Source organism: Manis pentadactyla, chromosome 2, assembly GCF_030020395.1.
Source record: "Manis pentadactyla isolate mManPen7 chromosome 2, mManPen7.hap1, whole genome shotgun sequence".
NCBI classification, from domain to species: domain Eukaryota; kingdom Metazoa; phylum Chordata; class Mammalia; order Pholidota; family Manidae; genus Manis; species Manis pentadactyla.
In genome coordinates, this window is record NC_080020.1 from 46,118,096 (window position 1) to 46,137,711 (window position 19,616).

The window sequence follows — 19,616 nt, forward strand, 5'->3', positions numbered from 1 at the left end:
TGGTAACTGATTACCCACAACTTAGTGGCTTAAAATAAGCGTTTATTGTCTCATATAGCTTCTAAGGATCAGGAATATCCTGTGTGGTATCATGATTGGTGCACATGGTTGTGTGGGGTCATGGGGGAGACAGTGTAGCTCAGAGAAGACAAATAGGGACTCTGTGGCATCTTACTAAGCTGATGGACAGTGACTGCAATGGGATATGGGGGTAGACTCAATAATAAAGGTGAATGTAATAACCACATTCTTCTTCTTGTGAAACCTTCATAAGAGTTATATCAATGATACCTTAATAAAAAAAATAATAAAAAGGAGCAGCTTGGCTGGGTGATTCTGGCTCAGGGACTCTCAGGAGGGTATTGTTAAGCGGCAGGCCAGAACTGCAGCTTAGAAGACTTTGCGGGGGCCAAGGACCCACTTCCAGGGTGGCACCTCACATGATGTTGGCGGGACGCCTCACTCCTCCCCACATGGACCCATCTATAAAGGTGCTTGAATATCTTTGACACTGAAACTGGCTTCCTCTAGAAAAAGTGATTCAAGAGAGCCTAAGCAGAAGACTCAATGTGCTTTATGATCTCTCCTCAGGAGTCATACACTGTCATTTCTGCAATGTCCTACTGGTTACCCAGGTCAGTCCTTTTCATTGTGGGAGGTGATTACACAAGTGCAAGAAATGAGGGTCACTGGACCCTGACACAAGATTAGTGATCCTAAAACTCAACTTGTATTAAGTCACTCCTCTGGTCAGAGACCCAGAGCTTCCCCTCATATTGTAGCACATTACCCTTAGCTCCAACTCCCACTGTCTTTTGGGTGGATGGCCATCTGGTACTGGCATCCTGGTCTGCTTACAGACCTCAACAGTCCCCACAGAGATCCTTGTTGATGTGCCCCCTCCCCATCCTCTCTGTTTTGTGGGAGGCCTGCCTCCCTGGGAAGCCTCCATCCAGCCTTCAGCACATAGTTACTACACTCCTATCACATGCAGGCTCTGGTGGACTGCTGGGATACAACAGTGAACAGACATCATCCTCCCTGGAGAGCTTCCAGTCAAGACAGGAAGCACACATTGGCCAGTTAATAATAATATAATCACAAATTATGACTTGTTCTCCTAAGGAAAACTACAGGGTGCCATGTGAGCATATAATGGGGGACCTGGCTTATTCTGCATATGGTATTTCAGCCAAGTCAAGTAATTAACTAGTCTGGGCAGGTCTATTAGCATTAGGCTTAAGTACAAGTGTCTGAAAACCCAAACTAACAGTAGCTTAAAAAGATAGATGTTTATTTCTGTCTTACTGAGAGGTCTGCATAGGTGTCTGAGGACAGGTACTGTGCCACTCAGTGACAGAGACCCAGTCTCCTTCTATCTTGTTGCTCTGCTCTGTGTAGTCCTCCCTATATGGTTCAGGATGCTGACATTCAAATTCTGGGCAGCCAGATGGAGTAAGGGACACAGAGGGTAATATACATCAACTGTCCCTGAAGCTGCCTCTTAACATCTCAATGGACAGAATTTAGTCACACGGCCACACCTAGCTACAAAGGAAGCTGGGAAATGTAGCTTTCATTCTGAACATCCATAGGCCCAGCGACAAATTGGGAGCTCCATCACCATACAAAAATAGCAACGATAGCCCACTCTATCTTATATTTACTGTGCTCATCACTGTCCTAAGTCCATGACATAGAGCAACACTTTTCATCCTCATAACAGATCTTTGAGAAAGGTACTCTTATTGCCCCTATTTTACAGCTGAGGAAACTGAGGTACAGAGGTGAAATAGGTTAGGAAGTGGATAAGTTGGAAGATGAACCCATATAGTTTGGCTCCAGAGTCTGGGCTCTTTTCACATAGTCCACAGTTATGGAGAAAGGGAGAATGGCTACTGGGAGACATGTGCATTCTCTACCACAGCAGGGCCAGAGATAGACGGAAGTGCTCCATACCAAAGGAAGAACAGATGCAAAATCTCCCTCCCCAACCTCCATTCCCCAGCACCCTCTCTCTGGGAGCAAGATCCTTTACAGCAGTGCCTCTCAAACTTAAATGTGCCAACAAATCTCTTAGGATGCTATGCTAAACACTCACTAGATTAGATAGGTCTGGAATGGAGCCCAGAATCTGCTCCATGATGGCCAAGCAGCTGGCCTGTGGACCACCATCACAGACTGTGGACCACATTTTGAGGAGGGAGAACATGTGGTCATGACTTCCAGTGCATGGCCCTCCCACACAGGGCCAGTAAAGAGTGGTTGGGCCCAGTGGCGGACCACTCAAGGCCCCTTCGCCTTCCCTGCTGCCCCTGGGTTCTAGTTCAAGCTCAGATTTCCTTCCCTAGCCTCAAAGGGCCAGGCCACTTGAATGAATGAATGAAAAGGGAATGCTGTTGGTCAGAGGGAGGGAGAGGTAGGTCAAGCCATGATGTATGCTTCGGGGGAAGCTTTTGGCTTGCCACCCCCACACCAGACCCAGTGCTATCACTGTGCGTTCTGAATCCTCCCAGAGGAACAGGTATGGTGATTTCCTTCTATTTATAGAAGAGGAAATTGCTCTCTGGATTTGCTTTCAGAACTTGAGCCCCCACTTTCCTCTCCTGGGGATGTTTCAAGCCCTGTGTCACCACAACTTTGGAGGTGGAGCCAGTGACAGATCCCTCAAGGGAAGTTCACAATGCGTTTCCTGTGTATGGGTCTGTGTTACCTCAACTACCATCTCTGTAATTCACCAATCCTGAGGGAAATTGCTTGTGAGTTTCACAGCAGGTAACTGAGGCTCCTAGAGGTCTGCCTTGGGCCAAGTCACAGAGCAGTCATCAGTCACCTCTGAGACAGCCAGCATGGCCTGGGTGGACCTGGCTTGGGACCAGCTCTCAATAACTATCACTGAAATGAACCACAGGTGAAACATGGAAACACAGACAGCTACCAGGCCAACCACAATAGCTTCAGGAGACAGCCATTACTAGGGCCAGGCACTGCACTAAGCCAGTCTGCGAACTCTCCCATTTGATGCTCAGGTAAAAGTCCCTCAAGTAATTGTCATAGTCTTCTTTGTGCAGAGTGGAAAGGGCGGGGGTGGGGGGTTGGGGAAAAGCCAACTGCCTTTCCCAGAGGCCCACAGGCAGGGATTGGTGGGTCTCCTTTACAAATCTAGGGCTGCCCGACCTCCTCCCTTCCCGCCCAGCGTCAGGCCGTTACTCAGAGCTACGTGCTGTGCACCGCCCAGCTCTGGGCCATTTCACCTCATCTTCACAACTCAAATAAACTGTTTTACAAATGAAAAAACGGAGGCTCTGAGATTTGCCCGAGGCCACACGGAGAGTACAGGAAAACACAGTGGGGGACTTGGAAGGAACGAATGCATAATGGGGGACTCGCTTCGCCTCCAAGGGCCTGAACCCCTAAAGGCCCTCCCCTCCCCCTCCTGGCCCGCGGGCCCCTTTAACCGGGCGGCGGAAGGGGCGGCCGGGGGCGGCGGCCGGCGCCCAATGGGCTGCGTGGAGCGTCACTTCCCGGCGGCGGGAGGCTAGCGGCGGGTGTCTGGGGACGGCCGGCGGGGGCTGTGGAGGCGTTGGCAGCGGGCTGGGACCCACGCGGCGCCGCGGCCCACCTGGCCTGCAGCGGTCCCACCCCCAGCGGCGGCGGCACGATGCCCTTTGACTTCAGGAGGTGAGTGTGGAGACCCAGGCCACGGGGAACTCCCTCTGTGGGCACAGGGAGTAAACGGACGCATCGCGGACCCCTCCAACCAGGCACGCAGAAGCGGTACCCCCCGCCCTGTGCATGCCTCGGCAGGTCCCTGGGGACCCCGGTCGGTCTCCTGCTGCACACACAGCTGGCCAGAGCAATGCAGGGCCCCTTCGTGCAGCTGGTGGCAAAGTCACCCACCTCCCGGGCCGTCCCACCCCTTCCCTCCAGCGAGCCCTCTCCCCAGCCTGCTCTTAACATCTTGCAAACCCTCATCCTACAGCCTCCATACTGGGAAGCATTAACTCCTTCTCCCAGATGGGAGCAAACAAGTCATCCTTCGGCCTTCCACAGAGCCTCCTTTTGTGGACCCCGTCCCTGCTGACAGGTGCGTCCAGGCACCTCCAGTGAGTCCCCAGGGACCCACAGGGGTCTGCAGCCCCATCCTGCCTCCTAGCAGCTGGATGGTTTTAGGTTTCCATAGGCTGAGGCTGCTCTAGCCCAGGAAGAACAGGAGGCCTGTTCGTTTGCCAGTCCAGGCCCTGTTCTTTGGGTTTGGGGGCACCATGGGTAGGGCAGGAGACCAGGAATTTGGGCAGGGCTCCACAGAGGGCTCATCCTCATCTGGCCTTGGCTTTCTGCAGTCACCACAATGGGTCCTTTGTGGGGTCCAGCTGCCTTGTAGTCAATGTTGTGCTCGAAGTCTGCCCAGAAAGGGGTCTTCACAAGAGTTTCCCTTGAGCCCCAGGGGATGCCCTGGCCTGAGGCAGCCACACTGTGGGTGCCTGGCCAGGAAAATAGTAGGGCTTTAGCATGGGACCAGCTGGTTTAGAATCCTGGTTCTGCCCCTTACTGAGCAGTATATGCTAGAAGTTAGGGGCAAAGGCTCAGTGTTCAGACCTCCCTTTAGGTGCTCAGCTGCATGACCTGAGCAAATGTCTGAGTCTTCTCCTCAGTGTCTCTGAGTTTCACCACCTGCAGATTGGGGCTAAAAATAAGGTCCTCACCCATGAGGCCTGAGTGCATGAGAAGTGATTAACCCAGAGCCTGGTAGGTTATAGAGCTCAGAAGTAGGATGTTAGTACTGAGGAGCTTCTCCATGAGGCCATTTCCTCATCCAAAAAATAGGGATTCTGGTGCCTACCTCACAGGAGCAAGCCCTCACTCCCTGCCTGCTTTCCTCCCTACAGGTGTGTATAAGTCAGGCTAAAGTGACAGCCTTCCCAGGAAGAAAGCCTGGCAGTGACCCCCACGTGGGCATGGTGAGGGGTAGGCCTGGAGAGGATATTGGCCCTGGTCCTCTTGCATGGCTGACGTGGTACTCCAGCCTGTCTTGGGTACCAATGCCATCTAGCAAACATCTGACACCCTGCCCCATCCATGCAGCCCTGAGGCTGACACCAGGGTCTCAGACAAATGGTTGCAGACCCAGGGCAGTTTTGAACAAGGAAAGTCTCTTTGATGGGATTCAGGAGCAGTTCTTGCCTTGAACTGACAGTTAACATCCAGGCCATGTGAGTTGTGGTTGGCACATTGATTCCTGTTTCCACAAAGTGTCCCCTCACTCAGGCTAATCATAAAGAAAGATTCCTGCGCCTCCCCTCTGTCCCCACGTGATTCAGTAGGTTCTGGTGATTTTGGCCTTGTTAGGGAAACCACGGCGTTTGGTCATTTAAACCCTTCACTGCACCTAAACCCCCATCTTAAGAAGAAGTTGAGGCTCCATGGCCGAAGGACATCCCTGGTTCTCATGGGAGCTATACTGAAGGGTGGGCTACGGTCTTGAGTCACACACAGCTCCTGACCTGGTGCCCTTTGAGTTGAAGGTTTAGAGTGTCCAGGTACTACGGGTTCCCAACATAAGGTGTTTTAATGAATTTCCCTAAGGGCTGGAGCTCACCACAGAATGGTGAGAATAGATTCACCACTTTGCATTTGCCCTTTGGAAAATGAGCTATTTGTGCCTAGTAACCTGCACAAGCCTAGTAACTTTTTAAGATCTGTTAACTCCAAGGCTCAGGGACTAAAGAAGGTTCCACTGCCCCCCACACCTTCCTCTTCGGGTGTTCATTCATTATTTGCTGTGCTGCCCTCTGCCACGTGCCCCATGGTGCAGAGCTGGGTGACGTGGGCCTGCCCTTGGCTCTGGAGAGAAGGAAGGAGGGCACTGTGGTGGAGTCCCAGGAGTTGGGGCATGCATGACCCAAATGCAGGGGGATCCACCATGGTACAGGTACTGTGGGGCACACACTTGACCTCTGCTCCCTTGTCACCTGTGAGAGGGAGTTACAATCATTTTAAATCAAAAGGAAGGGAGATTGCTGAGTGGAAACTGTTTGCCCAAGCTGTATATTGGTGAGCTGGTGGAGCTGGGATTTGAACTTGGGCTGTTAGCTCCAAAGCTTTAGCTCTGGGATAAAACTGGAGGGGCTCAGAGGGTCCCACACCCTTTCAGATCTCTTAGGAACCATGGGGCAGTGAAGAGGGTATACTGTGATTGGACCCCTCCTGCAGTCTGAGGCTTGGGAGAAAACCTCTCTTTAAACAAATCAAAATGCTCTCTTTAGAACAAAACAAAATCAGGAGTGGGGGGAAATCGCCATCTCTTGCCCTTTCTTAACAACATTTCTTGCTTTCTTATTGCTTGTGGGACCTTGTGTGGCTTACCTCCTGTGTGTTTTCCTCTCTGTGAAATGGGGATGGCAGTACCCATTGGTGAGAGGATTAAATGAGTCAGTGTGTGTAAAATATTTAGACAGAGTAAGCACCCCATAAATCTTGGCCACTATTTTCATTATTTGTGTTATTTCACTAAAGCACTTGTATTTCCTTACACTATGTAATTCACTTAATTATTATGTTTGCTCTCTTTCTCCCTCACACTAAAACTTGAGCTCCCTAGGGCAAAGGTTTTATCTGTTTTATTCAGTAGTGTAACTCCAGCGCCTAAAACTTCCCCCTTAAAAATGCCTCCCAGAGTCTGTTGAGGTAGCCGGAGTTCATGGTGTGATTTGGTATGCCAATTCTTCCTTCGCTGGGCAGATTTTTGACTCTTGATGGAGAATTCCCCCCCTTCCTTCTTTGAATTTGCTCTCTCTAAATTGTTGGGGGCGTGGAGGAGGCATCATGCAGAGAAGGGCCCCTGGGCCTTCAAAGAGCACTTATGTTTGCTTTGCTCCTGTTGAATTGTTTCATTAATCGCTGGTGTGCAGTTGGGGAACTGGCCTTGTGACCCAGATCCGTGGGCGTTGGCCCTAACCGTACCCGGTTCCGGTTGGCAGGGGTCAGTAGCACCTGCTCCCTCTCGCTCAGCTTGCAGTAGGTGAAGGGGGAGCAGTTCCTGCAGCCCAGGCCCATGGGAGCCCGAGCACTACTTTCAAGAAGGCAGAAGATGGCGGCCCCCAAGTTCAAACCCCAAGACCTGGGCTGAGCTGCTACCCTGCCATTGACCAGCTGCACCCTGGGACAGTTGACTTACCTTTGTGGAGTCTCTGTTTCTTCATTTTGAAGAGGGGTGGTAACCTTCACTGGCTCACGTGGTAGGGTGGATGGTAGGGTAAGTGAGATGGCTCTGCAAGGTAGGGCTGGCTACATAATTTTGTGGGGTTTAGTGCAACATGAAAATGCAGAACCCGTCATTGGAAAAGTATATGAATTTCAGGATGGTGGCAGCAGAGCGTTAAGCTAAGCACGGACCCCCCTGAGCATGCGGCCCTGTGTGACCCCACAAGTCACACGCCCGTGACGCTGGCTCTGCAGCTGTGCCTTGGTTTGGCTTCTGCCCCCCTCACTCTGGCCTTGCCACAGGGCTCTCGCCCTCCAGGAGACCCCAGGCCCCCTCAGGAGAACGGAGTGAGCTTCCCAAAGTTGACCTGATTTTTCCATGTCCTGGTTTCAGCCCACAAGCAGGGCCCTTGCTCTGAGGATCAAGTTGAATTCCTTAGCTTCCTGTGTGGCCTTCCCCAAGGGGACCCCTGCAGGCCCTGGTAGCTCCCTCTCTCCCTATACCAAGCTAAGCCCCAGCCACCCTGGGGGACTCTGAGCACAGAGTTAACATTCAGCAGATAGTAGCTAACATGAGTGCCTCTGCTTCGACCCTGCTTCATTCTACGAAGACCTTGGGGGAGTGACAAAAACACATACTTCGCAAGTTTTAAAAATTATAAAGACTTAAAAATCAGAGCAGAAGGGAAATAAAGATTAGACCAGAGGATATGATATGAAAATGAAGCCAGTGTTTTGCATTTATCCAGTACTTGTGCCTGATGCTATTGTAAGGATCTTACATATATCCATTCATTTAATCCCCCAATAACCGTACAAGGCAGACACTGTTAACCCCCTGCACAGATAAGCCGGCTGAGGTGCAGTGGAGTGAAGGAACATGTCAGGTCAGTGGAAAGCGCTGGGGTTGGAAATCTGCCAGCAGGCTCCAGAGCCGTGCTTGTATCCTGTAGGCTCCTTGCTGAAGCTTTCCCCCTTCCATTCAAGTTCAGGGAGAAGTGAAACCTCCCCTAATTGGATTAATTGACTTTCTCTAATCCTTTCCCAGCAGTGCTCATTAAGAAGCTTAAAGTCATCAACTTTTTAAAATTTTTTTTTTACTAGCCTCATGCAGTCTGACATCTGATTCTGAAATTGTCTTTAAAAGACAACCACTAGAGTCTCGCACCAACTGAGAGCACCTCACTCTGCACGGCCCAGGTTTTCCCACTTTGGCCACTGGGGCTTTAGCATGTAGGACATATGTTTACCTGCTCATCTGGACATGGAATGAGTTGGAAAATCTCTCCTCCTAAGGCAGTTTGGGTTCCTGACCGTGACATCATATCTTGAGACAGTGCTTCAGCCAGGTGCGGCCTCATTAAGTTCCATTTCCCATCTGGTAATCCTTTCATATTTCATTTTGGAGTTGCTGTTGGGTGGTTTTCATCAGGCATTGGAGAGGCAGGCAGGGTGTGAGGAGGGCATTTGGGGTGAGGCTTACTTGCTACCTCTACATCAGTGAACCTCAGCTCTGGCTGTCCATGAGAATCATTAGAGGAGTTTTAAAAATCCCCAGACTCAGGCTGCACCCTAGACCCAATAAATCGGGTCTGGGAGGGTGTGGGGGAGGCATCAGTATTTTTTAAAGGCCCTCGATGATTCCAGTGTACAACTAAAACTGAGAAGATTGCTCTAAATCCAGAGAACAAAGCAAGCAGGGCCAAGAGTTCCAGGGCGTCCAGATGGTGGAATAGGTACTTGGAGTGGAGGCTGAGGAGCGAAGTCTGGTCCCACATATCAGTCCTGCATAATCTTAGGCAACCGCATGCCCTGCCTGGGGCCTGCTCCTCACCAGTAAAGTAATTGATAAGGGTCAGGAGGGTGGTCTTACCTTTCCATTGATATCCTTGCTCTTTAAAGCTTGGTCCCCAGACCAGCAGCTTCAGCATTACCCAGAAGCCTGTTGGAAATGCAGAGTCTCAGTGCCCACCCTGTATCTAAATCTGTAAGGGCAACAAGACCCCCAGGTGATTTGGATGTACAGTAAGGTGACAAAGCCCTGCTGTGTGTGGTTGACTTGACTAGCATCTCTGTGCTCTTCCGTACTGTGTCCCCTGCTTTGAGATTAAAACATGTGGGTAACACGCTAAAGCCTCTGAGAAGTCCTGCACCAAGAGAACCTGAGTCACTTGGTTCAGCCCAGCTTTTGCTGAATGTATTGTCTAAGCCACGCTGTTGCTTATAGGGCGTCCAGTACCATTTCTCATAATACAGTTTGGGAAACACAGCCCTAATTGATCCTCTAAGGAAGTTGGTAATTAACCTAATTGCCTATTGTCAGCTTTAACATTTAGGTCTGTTAACTTAATTACATAGGTTATACATGCAGGAACAGTACAGACAGGAAAAAACCACCACTACTGTGTATTCTCTTTTAAAAGTCTTGACTATTGGGAGAGGCAGGAGGAACTTAAGATTCTCTGTACTGCCAAGAGCTAGGGGATATGTAGGGTGCTTTACAGACCTTGTCCCCCTCTGAGGGGATGTTAATATTCCCATTCTATGTCCAGGGAAATCGACCCTCAGAAATCCTGGGTCACACAGTTGGTGCATCAGGGGGCCCCTGGGGACTGGCACACACCTCTCAGCATAATCCTCCCCAGCAAATGCCTTCCTCCTAGAATCTGCCGGCAGTGCCGCTGGTCAGGGAGCAAGATGCGTTTGAAATGTTTTGTTTATCCAAAAGGTGGACACCCTATTTGAGATGAGAGGCCTGCTCAGTATAGTCACAGCCCCTGAAACCTTGGCTGCTGGTGTTGCAGCAGCCCCGCAAAGTCGTAGCTTCTGTCTCTCGCCTTCCGGTCTGGGGCTTGACTCTCTGGAGGAGGGAAGGAGGCACAGCTCATCGTGTTGGCAATGCCAGAGGGCTCCTCAGCTTGTGCTTTGTTGAATACTGTGCTAGGACTGTCATTGTACTTAAAAGTCACACTTGCCCCATGAGATAGATACAATTATTAATCATTTATTTTCTTTGTTTTCCAAATTAATATACAGTAACATTGACTTTTTTTGGTGCATTCTACTATGAAGTTCAAGACATTATATGTGACCACCCCCATAAGACACAGAACAGCTCCATCACCCCCAGAAATTCTCATGCTATCACTGTGTAGTCCCACTCATAATTCAGTTTTTAAAAACTGGGTAAGAACATTTCAGATGAGGTCTACTACCTTCTTCATAGATCATTAAGTGCGTCGTGATACAGTGTTGTTGACTATGGGCACAATGTGGCACAGCAGAACTTTAGCACTTACCTTGTGTAACTGAAACTTTGTACCCATTGATTAGTACGTCCCCACTTCCCCCCTGCTCCCCAGGGGCTCCCACAGTTCTTCTCTCTGCTTCTAGGAGTTTGACCATTTTAGGCACCTCGTGGAAGTGGATTTCATGTATATTTGTCCTTGACTGGTTTATTTCACTTAGCATAATGTCCTCCAGGTTTATCCATGTTGGTGCACACAGCAAGAATTCCCTTTTTAAGGCTGTATGCATACACCACATTTTCTTTATCCACTTCTCTGTCTGTGGACACTTAGGTGGTTTCTGTATCCTGGCTCTTGTGATATAATGCTGCCATAAACATAGGGGTGCAGATATCTCATCAAGATCCTGATTTCAATTTTTTGGATAAATACCCTTTCATGGGATTCCTGGATGATATATTTCTATTTTTAATTTCTTGAGGAACCTCTATACTGTTTCCATAGTGGCTGCACCATTTAACTCCCTACCAACAGTGCACAAGGGTTCCAATTTCACCACAGTCACCTTTTGTTTATTTTGATAATGGCCATGCTGACAGGCATGAGGTGACACCTCATTGAAGTTTTGACTTGCAGTTCCCTGATGGTTAGCGATGCTGAGCATCTCTTCACACATCTGTTGGCCATTTGTACATCTTCTTTGGAGAAATGTCTATTCAAGTCCTTTGCCCAGTTTTTTTTTTTAAATTTTTTATTAAGGTATTATTGATATACACTCTTATGAAGGTTTCACATGAAAAAACAATGTGGTTACTACATTGACCCATATTATCAAGTCCCCACACATACCCCAGTGCAGTCACTGTTCACCAGTGCTTTGCCCAGTTTTTAATTGGGTTATTTGTTTTTGGTTTGTGTTCTGCTATGGAGTTGAAGGAGTTTCATGTTTTAGATATGAATTCCTTTTCAGATGTATGTGTTTGCAATTATTCTCTCCTGGTGAAAAGGTTGCCATTTCACTCTTTGTCTTTTATTAATTCCGTTTTAAAACAGGAAACCAAGGTTCCGAGATGAAAATGACTGGCCCAAGGCAACACAGCTGAAGAAGTATAGGACTGCAACTTGAACTTGGGTCTGTGATTCCAGAGCCAGAGTACTTCACCCTGGTCTTGCCATTGTCAGTTTTTATGATTCGCTACTAGGTCTTCTCCACTCTTCTCTCTCACTTTCACACCAGGAGCCACTTACATATAGAATGTACCTTGAGAACTTTGGGGCCCCCTGGTGATATTTGGCCTGTCTTGACATTTTGCTGTGTCCAGGAGCACCTTCATAACAGGAGGAGGTCTCTCCACATCTTCAGGGAAAGTGCTATGTGGGGGTGCTGACCCTGGCCACCTTTCCAGAATGTTCTACCCTGTGCATCCCTCGGAGGGCAGCCTTCAGTGTTTTCCCCTGGAGACTCTCACATCGCACTCCTTTGGCAGATTATCTGGATTCAAATCCCTTCTCCACGTTTACTAGCTGTGGGACCCTGGCCAAGACACTTGGTTTTCCTCATTTGCAGATTGAGGTGCTCATACTTTCCTTGCAGGGACTGGCAAAGCTGAGATGAGCTCATGTGAAATGTGAGGCAATGTGCTTAAAGAGCAGGATACGTTTCCTTCCTCCTGGACTTACCTGGCAGCATCTCCTGTGCTCCTCGCCAAGCCCAGTAGACCTCAGCAGAGGGTCATTTGGTGAACATGGTAAAACCAGCACCCCTGGGGATGCAGGGCCAGTGACACACTCACATGAGACCACGTGGGGTAATTTGACCCAGAGCTGGACTCCCCTCTTTAAGCAGTACTACACAGTGACCCCAAGGCATTAATCTATGGTGCGAGAGAAGATGGTCAGTCAGTCAGTCACACACCCAGAAGCCCCCAGGGTCCAGGCAGGCACCTCGGTGGACCATTTGTTGCAGGCTTTGGCCCACCGGAGAGTGACTCCCCCTTGAGCTGGGGCAGCTTTGTGGCTTTTTGCCTCACAGATTCCCCGATATTTCAGGAAATGATGAAAATCTTGTAAACTGTGTGAAAATGGTTAGTAATCACTACCAGTTTTATGTTGAACGTCATGCTGGGACGAACAAAGCCTTCTGAGGGCTGACTGTGGCCTGTCCCTGGTGGCGTGTGGCCTGTGTGTCACACATATCCGTGTGACCAGCCCATGCTGGCTAGATGGGAAGGACGTGGGGCCGAGCTCCTGGGCTCTTGGGAGGCGGCCTGCTGGGCACAGTCTCAGAGCCGAGGCAGTGGGTTTGGGCAGAGGCAGCCTGGGGCATGATTGCTCCAGGCCTGACAGCCGGGGCTTCCCTCCTTGGGATGGTGCTGGGGTGCAGCCGGGAAGTCAGCTCTGTCACTGGACCAGACTTTCCTCTTCAGCAGTCCGAGAGCTGGCCAGGATCGATTTGAGTGACACTCCCTGGCTCCAGATCCTTTAATACCTTCAGTCTCCAGGTTGTCTCTTCCAAGTGACTCTCCATGGCACAGGGCTGTGCCACGACAAAACAGTGCCCACAGTAGTCCCCATTCATCGAGAGCCAGGCCAAAGGCCTTCCTTGGACTCTCCCCCAGTTCATCCTCATGTTGGGTGGGAACCAGTTATTATTCTCATTTGCCTAAGGAGGATGCTGGGCACAGAGAAGGGACAAGAGTTGGCCACGGTCACATGAACCACAGGTGACATGGCTGACCCAGGCACTCGTCTGTGATGCCAGAGCTGGCTTTCTTGACCTCACTGTGTGCTCCAGAGGCAAGTGTTATCTTGATTATCTTGGGGCCACTCCACAGACACCCTCAGTGTCAGCTGCTGTCTACTTAGTTGTGTTTATAGTTTGTTGCCATGGAAGCTGTGGGGGGCCTCCGGAGAGGAGGTGACCTGGGTGACCATTTCTGTCACCCTGGGCATTTGTGGGGAAGAGATTATCTCCTGTGAGCTCCTGCTGGGGATCCAGCAGAGGGGTGCAGCCCTTTCTGTGGGGAGCCAGTTGGGTTGGTCATCCTGCACTTTCTCTGGTTGGTTTCACAGGCCAGGAGTGGGCTGTGGTGGTGGAGGCATTTGTTGACTGAACATTTTCATTGAGGGCCTACTGTGTGCCAGCACTGTTCTAGAAGCTGGAGATAGAGCCCTGGGCCTAACAGACTACTCCTGTACCTCCAATCTCATGGACTTATGTTTGAGTTCTGGCACTTTGTTTCTCTCACTCTCTTTCTCTTTGAATTAAATACACATGTAATTTTGGAATAATTCAAATTTACAGAAAAGTGGTAAAGATAGTACAGATGTCCTCCCATTCAGTTTTCCTCATGGTTTGCACCATAACAGTACCACAAATGTCACAGCTAAGAAACTGACATTTGGCATATTATTGTTAATTAACTGAACTCCAGGCCTTACAGGGATTTCACCTGTTTTCCACTGATTTCCTTCTACTGCTGCAAAATCCAGTCGAGATCCCATGTTGCATTCAGTGGTCCTGTCACCCCAGTCTCATCTGGTTGGAGACAGTTCCTCAGTTTCTCTGCTCTTCATGACCATGGCATTCTGGAGGAGCACTGACCTGGTGTCCTGTAGACTGCCCCCCAGTCTGGGTTCTTCTGGTGTTTTCTCATGGTTATTCTGGGTTGTGAGGGGAGGACCCTTCTCAGTGCATTGTATCAGGGTGCTTGTTGTCACTGATGGCATTGACCTCCAGCAGCTGGTTCAGGCAGCATTTACCAGGCCACCCCCTGTATTGCTCACTGTCTTCATCCAACCCTCTTCGCTATAAATTGTCCTTCCTGTCGGGAGGTGGACCACCAGCTTCTAAAATCCCCTGCGCAGTTTCATGTGACTCAGCAGTGCCTCTTTATGCTCCATCCGTGCAGGATCTAGCACAGCGGGCCCCGAGTATCACTTCTGAGGGGATAGGAGGGGTCATTGCAGCTCCGAGTGGTCTGACTCCCCCTTCCGCAATCTTTCCATTACTCTCCCTGCCCTTTGAAAGAAGAGCCAATGGCTAAAACCTTGAATGGACTAGGAGTATTTAATCCAGTGCAGTCAAGTGTCTTAAAGACTTTCCCAACAATCTTTTGGGCCCTTACGGGAGGCAGGTTGGTGGGCCTGTCCCAAGCTAATTCCTGTGGATCCAGGAGGTGGCTGTTGGCTTGGTTGAGACGGCATCTCCCTGGCTGTCTCCATCAACTAAAATCTCACCCATTTTCTTGGCCAGCCTTAAGTACCACCTCCTCCATGAAGCCCTCCCTGTTCTTCCTGAGTGGTGATGCCCTTCCTGCTGCACTGTGCTTTCCTGCAGCCCTCCCTGACTACCTTGGCTCCTCCTGTCCCTATCTGGCTCTGTGCCACATGCCCCCCTTGCTCCCTTCCTGTGTGGCTCAAAGGGCTCCATGCTGTGGCAATGCCACTCTAGTATTGTCTCCTGCAGGACCCAGCCCAGGCACTGATATGCAGTCAGGGCATGGCAATCCCTGGATTTTATGCTTAGCAGAGGCTTTATGGCTTTGTAGAAAAATCTAAGGGCTTTGTGTATCTGACAGTCCTGGGTTCAAGTCTCAGCTTCATTAGTTCCTTAATGTGACTCTGGCAAGAAGCACCACCCGTTTGGGCCTTGGTGGCCTCATTGAAAGAGAGCCTAATTATCAATAGTGCCTGGCTCCCAGGACAGTCATGAGAATCAGTTGAGCTCATCCCTATAAAGCCCTTAGGGCTGTGCCTGGCATCTGTTAGGTGCTCAGTAATTATTCAGTACAGAAAAAAAGCACCAGGAAATCCAGACTGGCATTGACAGTTTCCTGGTGGCAGGAAATTGGACTAGAGATGCCTCCTTTATATTAGCCTAAGTCAGCTAATTCCCATAAACAACCTGATAAATGCAGCAGAAGTTCACTGTAAAGTCCCAAGGTGGGTGAGGATGATCTGCCCCTCATGGGCACCCAGCAATCCAAGTTCCTTCCATCTTGTGGCTCTGCCCTCAGAAAAGTGTTGGATCCCCTGAGGGCTGGTTGGAAGGTCTGGATGTGGTGCCATCACTTCTGCCTTGAACTGGGGACCTGGCTTCACCTGCCTGCAGGAGAGTCAGGAATCTCATCTGTGTGCCCAGGAGTAAGAAAAAGAATGGGCTTTGATTCACATATCGCTGGCAGAGGTGGTAACTCCAGTCAGTGTTTTTCAACCTTCTTCCATTTTTGGTACCATTGCCACAATTTTGGGGGCATATTCCTAAACAATATCTATTATTTACTTAATAGATTTCCTTTAAGTTACTGTTTTTTAACTTAACATGTTTATTTATAAAAGGTCACTTTAAAACATCTTTGAAAAATGGAAAAGCAGTGTCACCTGCCATAAACAGATAGAAATAATTGCATGGTGGTTTGGTTCTAGCGAGCTGATGTCTGCTGAAGTTGTGGGGTCTGTTAACAAGGGGATATTAGCAAGTGCTGGAGACGTGAGGGATTGAGGACTTGCTAACAGCACCCACCCCCTGGAGACTTTCTCTTTGAAGTTCTCAAAATACTCAGAACTAAATAGAGAAGAACTGTCTCACTGCGAAATCAAATGCCATTTAACTATAAGGTCCTGTGTTACCTGAAATCACTCCAGGTCACACTGGTGGCATGAGTGCCACACAAATGCTGGGGGGACAACCAGCACAAATTTGTGTACAGATAAATCCAAAACTTGATGCAGGGAAAGGTGAATAAGAATCACCCTATTACCTTGTAACATTCATCACTTTGTAGTTTGCACCTTCATTCATGAGGAAGGAATTAATGGTGTCCCTTAACAAGTGGGGAAACTGAGGCCGAAAGTAGGGCATGACCCCTCTTACACCCTCCCCAGGGCCATGCAGCCAACTCAAGCACTCCCTGCACAGATCCTGGCTGTTGTCTCTGGTTGGGGAAGGCTTCCTGCCATTGGTGCGACCACACTGGGCAGGGGTCATATGTATTCATGCTGTTCTCCCACCTCTCTGTCCCTGTCACCCATAGCTTTCTACATGTGGCTATGTTTGCACAGGATGCCAGCTTCCCAGGTCTGCTTTGAGCCAGGAAATCAGAAGGCGGCCCTGAGCATGTTTGCGAATTTGTCACCCATTCACTGGCCCAGTGAATGACACAGGATTTATCTAGTGACATTACCAGTTGATTAGGTGCATGCCGTTGAAGGGAGGGCCCCCCGTGTGTTCTGGCATGCCTTTCTGACATTGTCTTAACTCAGGCAAAGTTCACAGGTGATTTGTTCACAGAGGAGTCCAGCTTCCTCTCCTGCCCCTAATTCTCCCCCCTGTTGTCCCACTCACCCCAGGTTATAACAACACCAAGCCCTACCCACTGCAAACAGGCATTGTGTCCCGGATCTCCCAGCAAGATGGCCAAGATGTATTGTTATTCCCACTGTGGGGATGAGGAGATTGAAACCCAGAGAAACAGGGTTTATTCATTCATCCCTCCATTCATTCACTTACTCAAAGGTTTATTGGGAGGGACTCCAGGGAAAACAAGACTGACATTGTTCTTATCTTCATGGCATTTCCAGGCTAGTTGCGAAAATGGGCAAACAATAGTGAACAGATAATAGTACAGAGGGTTACTTTCTGCTGGGGTGAGTACTGAGAAAAAAAAATTAGATGGGGTAATAAACAGTTTTTAGAGGAGAAACTAAATGGATTAGCTTGGCCAACTAGTACTCTTCCTCAAAAAAGATCTTCCCAGATTGCCTCTTCTATCTAATTTGGGTTGCTTTCCCCCTTCCCTGACTGTACCTTTTTGTCACACTTGGACATGTCCCTCAGGTCACCTAGCACAATTGCAGTGATTTGTGTGTGCAGTCATTTAACATGTCTGTCTGTCTCCATAGAGTCTAAGCTCTTAAGAACAGGGACCAAATCTATTTACTCGTCTTTGGATCCTGGTGCTGAGCCCAGGGTTTGCCCGCAGCAGGTGCTCAGAAATTATTTATTGAAGGAAGGAGAGAAACAAGGAGGGAGGAACCCACTGAGCTGGAATCAGATCCCAGGTCCATGGATGTGGGGCCCATGCTCCCCCACCTCACACTTCCCATGAAGCAGCTTGGAACTGCACGTGAGATGAGACTCCCCTACCCCAAGACCTGGCAGAGGGTCCAGCACTGCTGGGTTTGGGGGCTTTGTTGCTGTATCTCTTTATGTTTGGAAGATGTTCCTAGTTTTCTCCTTATGTGGATCAGAAAGGATTTATTTCTCTACTAGGGAAAATGGAAAATGTTCCCTGTCGACCATGTACCAAGGCACTGGGAAATCAGACATTACGCAGGCCCTGCCTGAAGCGGGAGTGAGTGGCCATGCCAAAAACCCCCACCCCTGCTAGCTCCACCTGCTTGAAATGTCACATTAGCCCCCAGAATTTGGGGATGGGAAGTTGGGAGAGAAAGGACAGCTGACATTCCACACTCCCCTCAGCCTGGGGGTTAGTCCTAATCGTTCTCATTTTGAGGAAGCAGGCTCAGAGAGGTTGAGGGCAAAGTAACAGTCGGTCCCTAAGCTTAAAACTTTCTGACCTCCTGAAAGTGGAGCTTTCTGTTAGATCACCTGACCTGGAGCTCCAAGTTCCCCAGTTTTCAGTTTCCGTCAAGCAATTATGTTCTTTCCAGGACTGGCAGGTTTCCCTAACCACCTGGGCCCTGTGTTGTGCCCACCCTTCAGTCTGGTCCAGTTGGCCTGGGATGGGTCTGGGAATCTGCATTTTTCAAAGTGTCCTTAGTGATTCCTATGATCAAGTAAGTTGGGAAACTCTGAGGAAGGGTTCCCCATTATGCTTCAAGTGTCTTTCTGGAGCAGAGTACCATAAATCTTAATTTTAATAATGATTATCATGAAAGCAACATATGGGACTTTAGAGCTTAGAGAGCCCTTGGAAGATATGTGTGGTCTGGGGATGATTATTTTATCTGTACATGAGGAAACTGAGGTTCAGAGGGTCATGCAGTTGGAAAGGGGTCACAGCAACACAAGTTTTCTGAGCTTAAATCCCACACTTTTTCTAGTTTACTGTAGGGGGCATTTGCATCTTGGTGAATGTTAGGTCCTCGGATCCTTCCCAGTGAACATGGCCATGGGTTGTGACCCCTTTTGTCCCTAATACAGAGAACTAGACCGACCCATCAGAAGTTTTTGGAAGGAGGGAAGTGAGAAGTTAGATATTTCTGGAAGGAGAGAAGTGAGAAAGCCCCAGGTGCCAGACAGGTGGTGGTGGTGGTGGAAGTAAACATCTTCTGGGTATCAGGTGCAGTCCTATGCACTGTAGGTACATCATCTTCTTCAATTCCCACAACAAACCTGTGAAATGGAGGCTTTTCCTTCCTACATTTTACAGCTGAGAAAATGTAGGTGGAGTGATTTGCCCCAGTGTTGGTATGTGTTAAGGTTCTGGGCTAATTAGAATCCATACATATGGTAGCTGGGAGGGCCTTGAGGTGGGTAGAGCCAGCCCCTTCCTTTTGGAGTTGGGGACCCAAGGCTGCCCAGATTCACCCAGCAAGCCAGGTGGCAGGGGGCTGGTTCCATTCTCGAACCTGCCCAACTTTCCCCAGCTGGGCTTCAATTGGCTGAGCTGCGAAACTGGGTCATGCTCAAAGCCAAGTGGTTTGTCAGAGCTGAGTTAACCCTGAGTCAAAGGAGGTATGAGAAGGTTCATCCACCTGCCCCCTCCCTGCCCCGCCCTACCCCACCCTGGGTCAGGCCCCTCACAGTGGGGCTGCACAGGCACGTCACCCTGTGTGGACTCTGCCTGCCCCACACTCACTGGAGCATGACGAGTCATCCACCAGGGATTCAGTTTGTTCCGAGTTGCCATTACATGTGGCAACCTGGGGTAGCTGGGCTTTGGGGCCTACTGCACCTGGGTCCCAATCCTGGCACTTCTGTCTACTTGCTGTGTGCCCTGAGCAGCTCTCTTCACCTCTCTGAGCCTGCTTTCTAGTCTACAAATGGGGACATGAAGCCCTGACCCCATGGGGTTGCTACACGGAGTTAAGGGGAGACCTTCCCTCAGCTCCTGGTTCAGTAGATCCTGATTAGGTGTCACAGCCCCTCTGCTTCCCCCATTTATGAGACTTCCTGTCAGACTTGATCTTCTAAAGCAG

The 19,616-nt window shown here is 49.5% G+C and overlaps 1 protein-coding gene across 2 annotated transcripts in view; it reads left to right on the forward strand.

Annotated features, from left to right (window-relative positions):
* The first annotated feature begins 3,515 nt into the window (after positions 1-3,515).
* The window catches only part of ERGIC1 (endoplasmic reticulum-golgi intermediate compartment 1), a 102,445-nt gene continuing 86,344 nt past the window's right edge, over positions 3,516-19,616 (forward strand). The window contains exon 1 of one of the 2 annotated variants that reach the window (XM_036884750.2): positions 3,516-3,681. In XM_036884750.2, coding sequence (XP_036740645.1) covers positions 3,662-3,681 — 20 coding nt within the window. In that variant the 5' untranslated portion in view covers positions 3,516-3,661. The remainder of the gene's footprint in view (positions 3,682-19,616) is intronic. The other variant, XM_036884748.2, reaches the window with a different exon arrangement.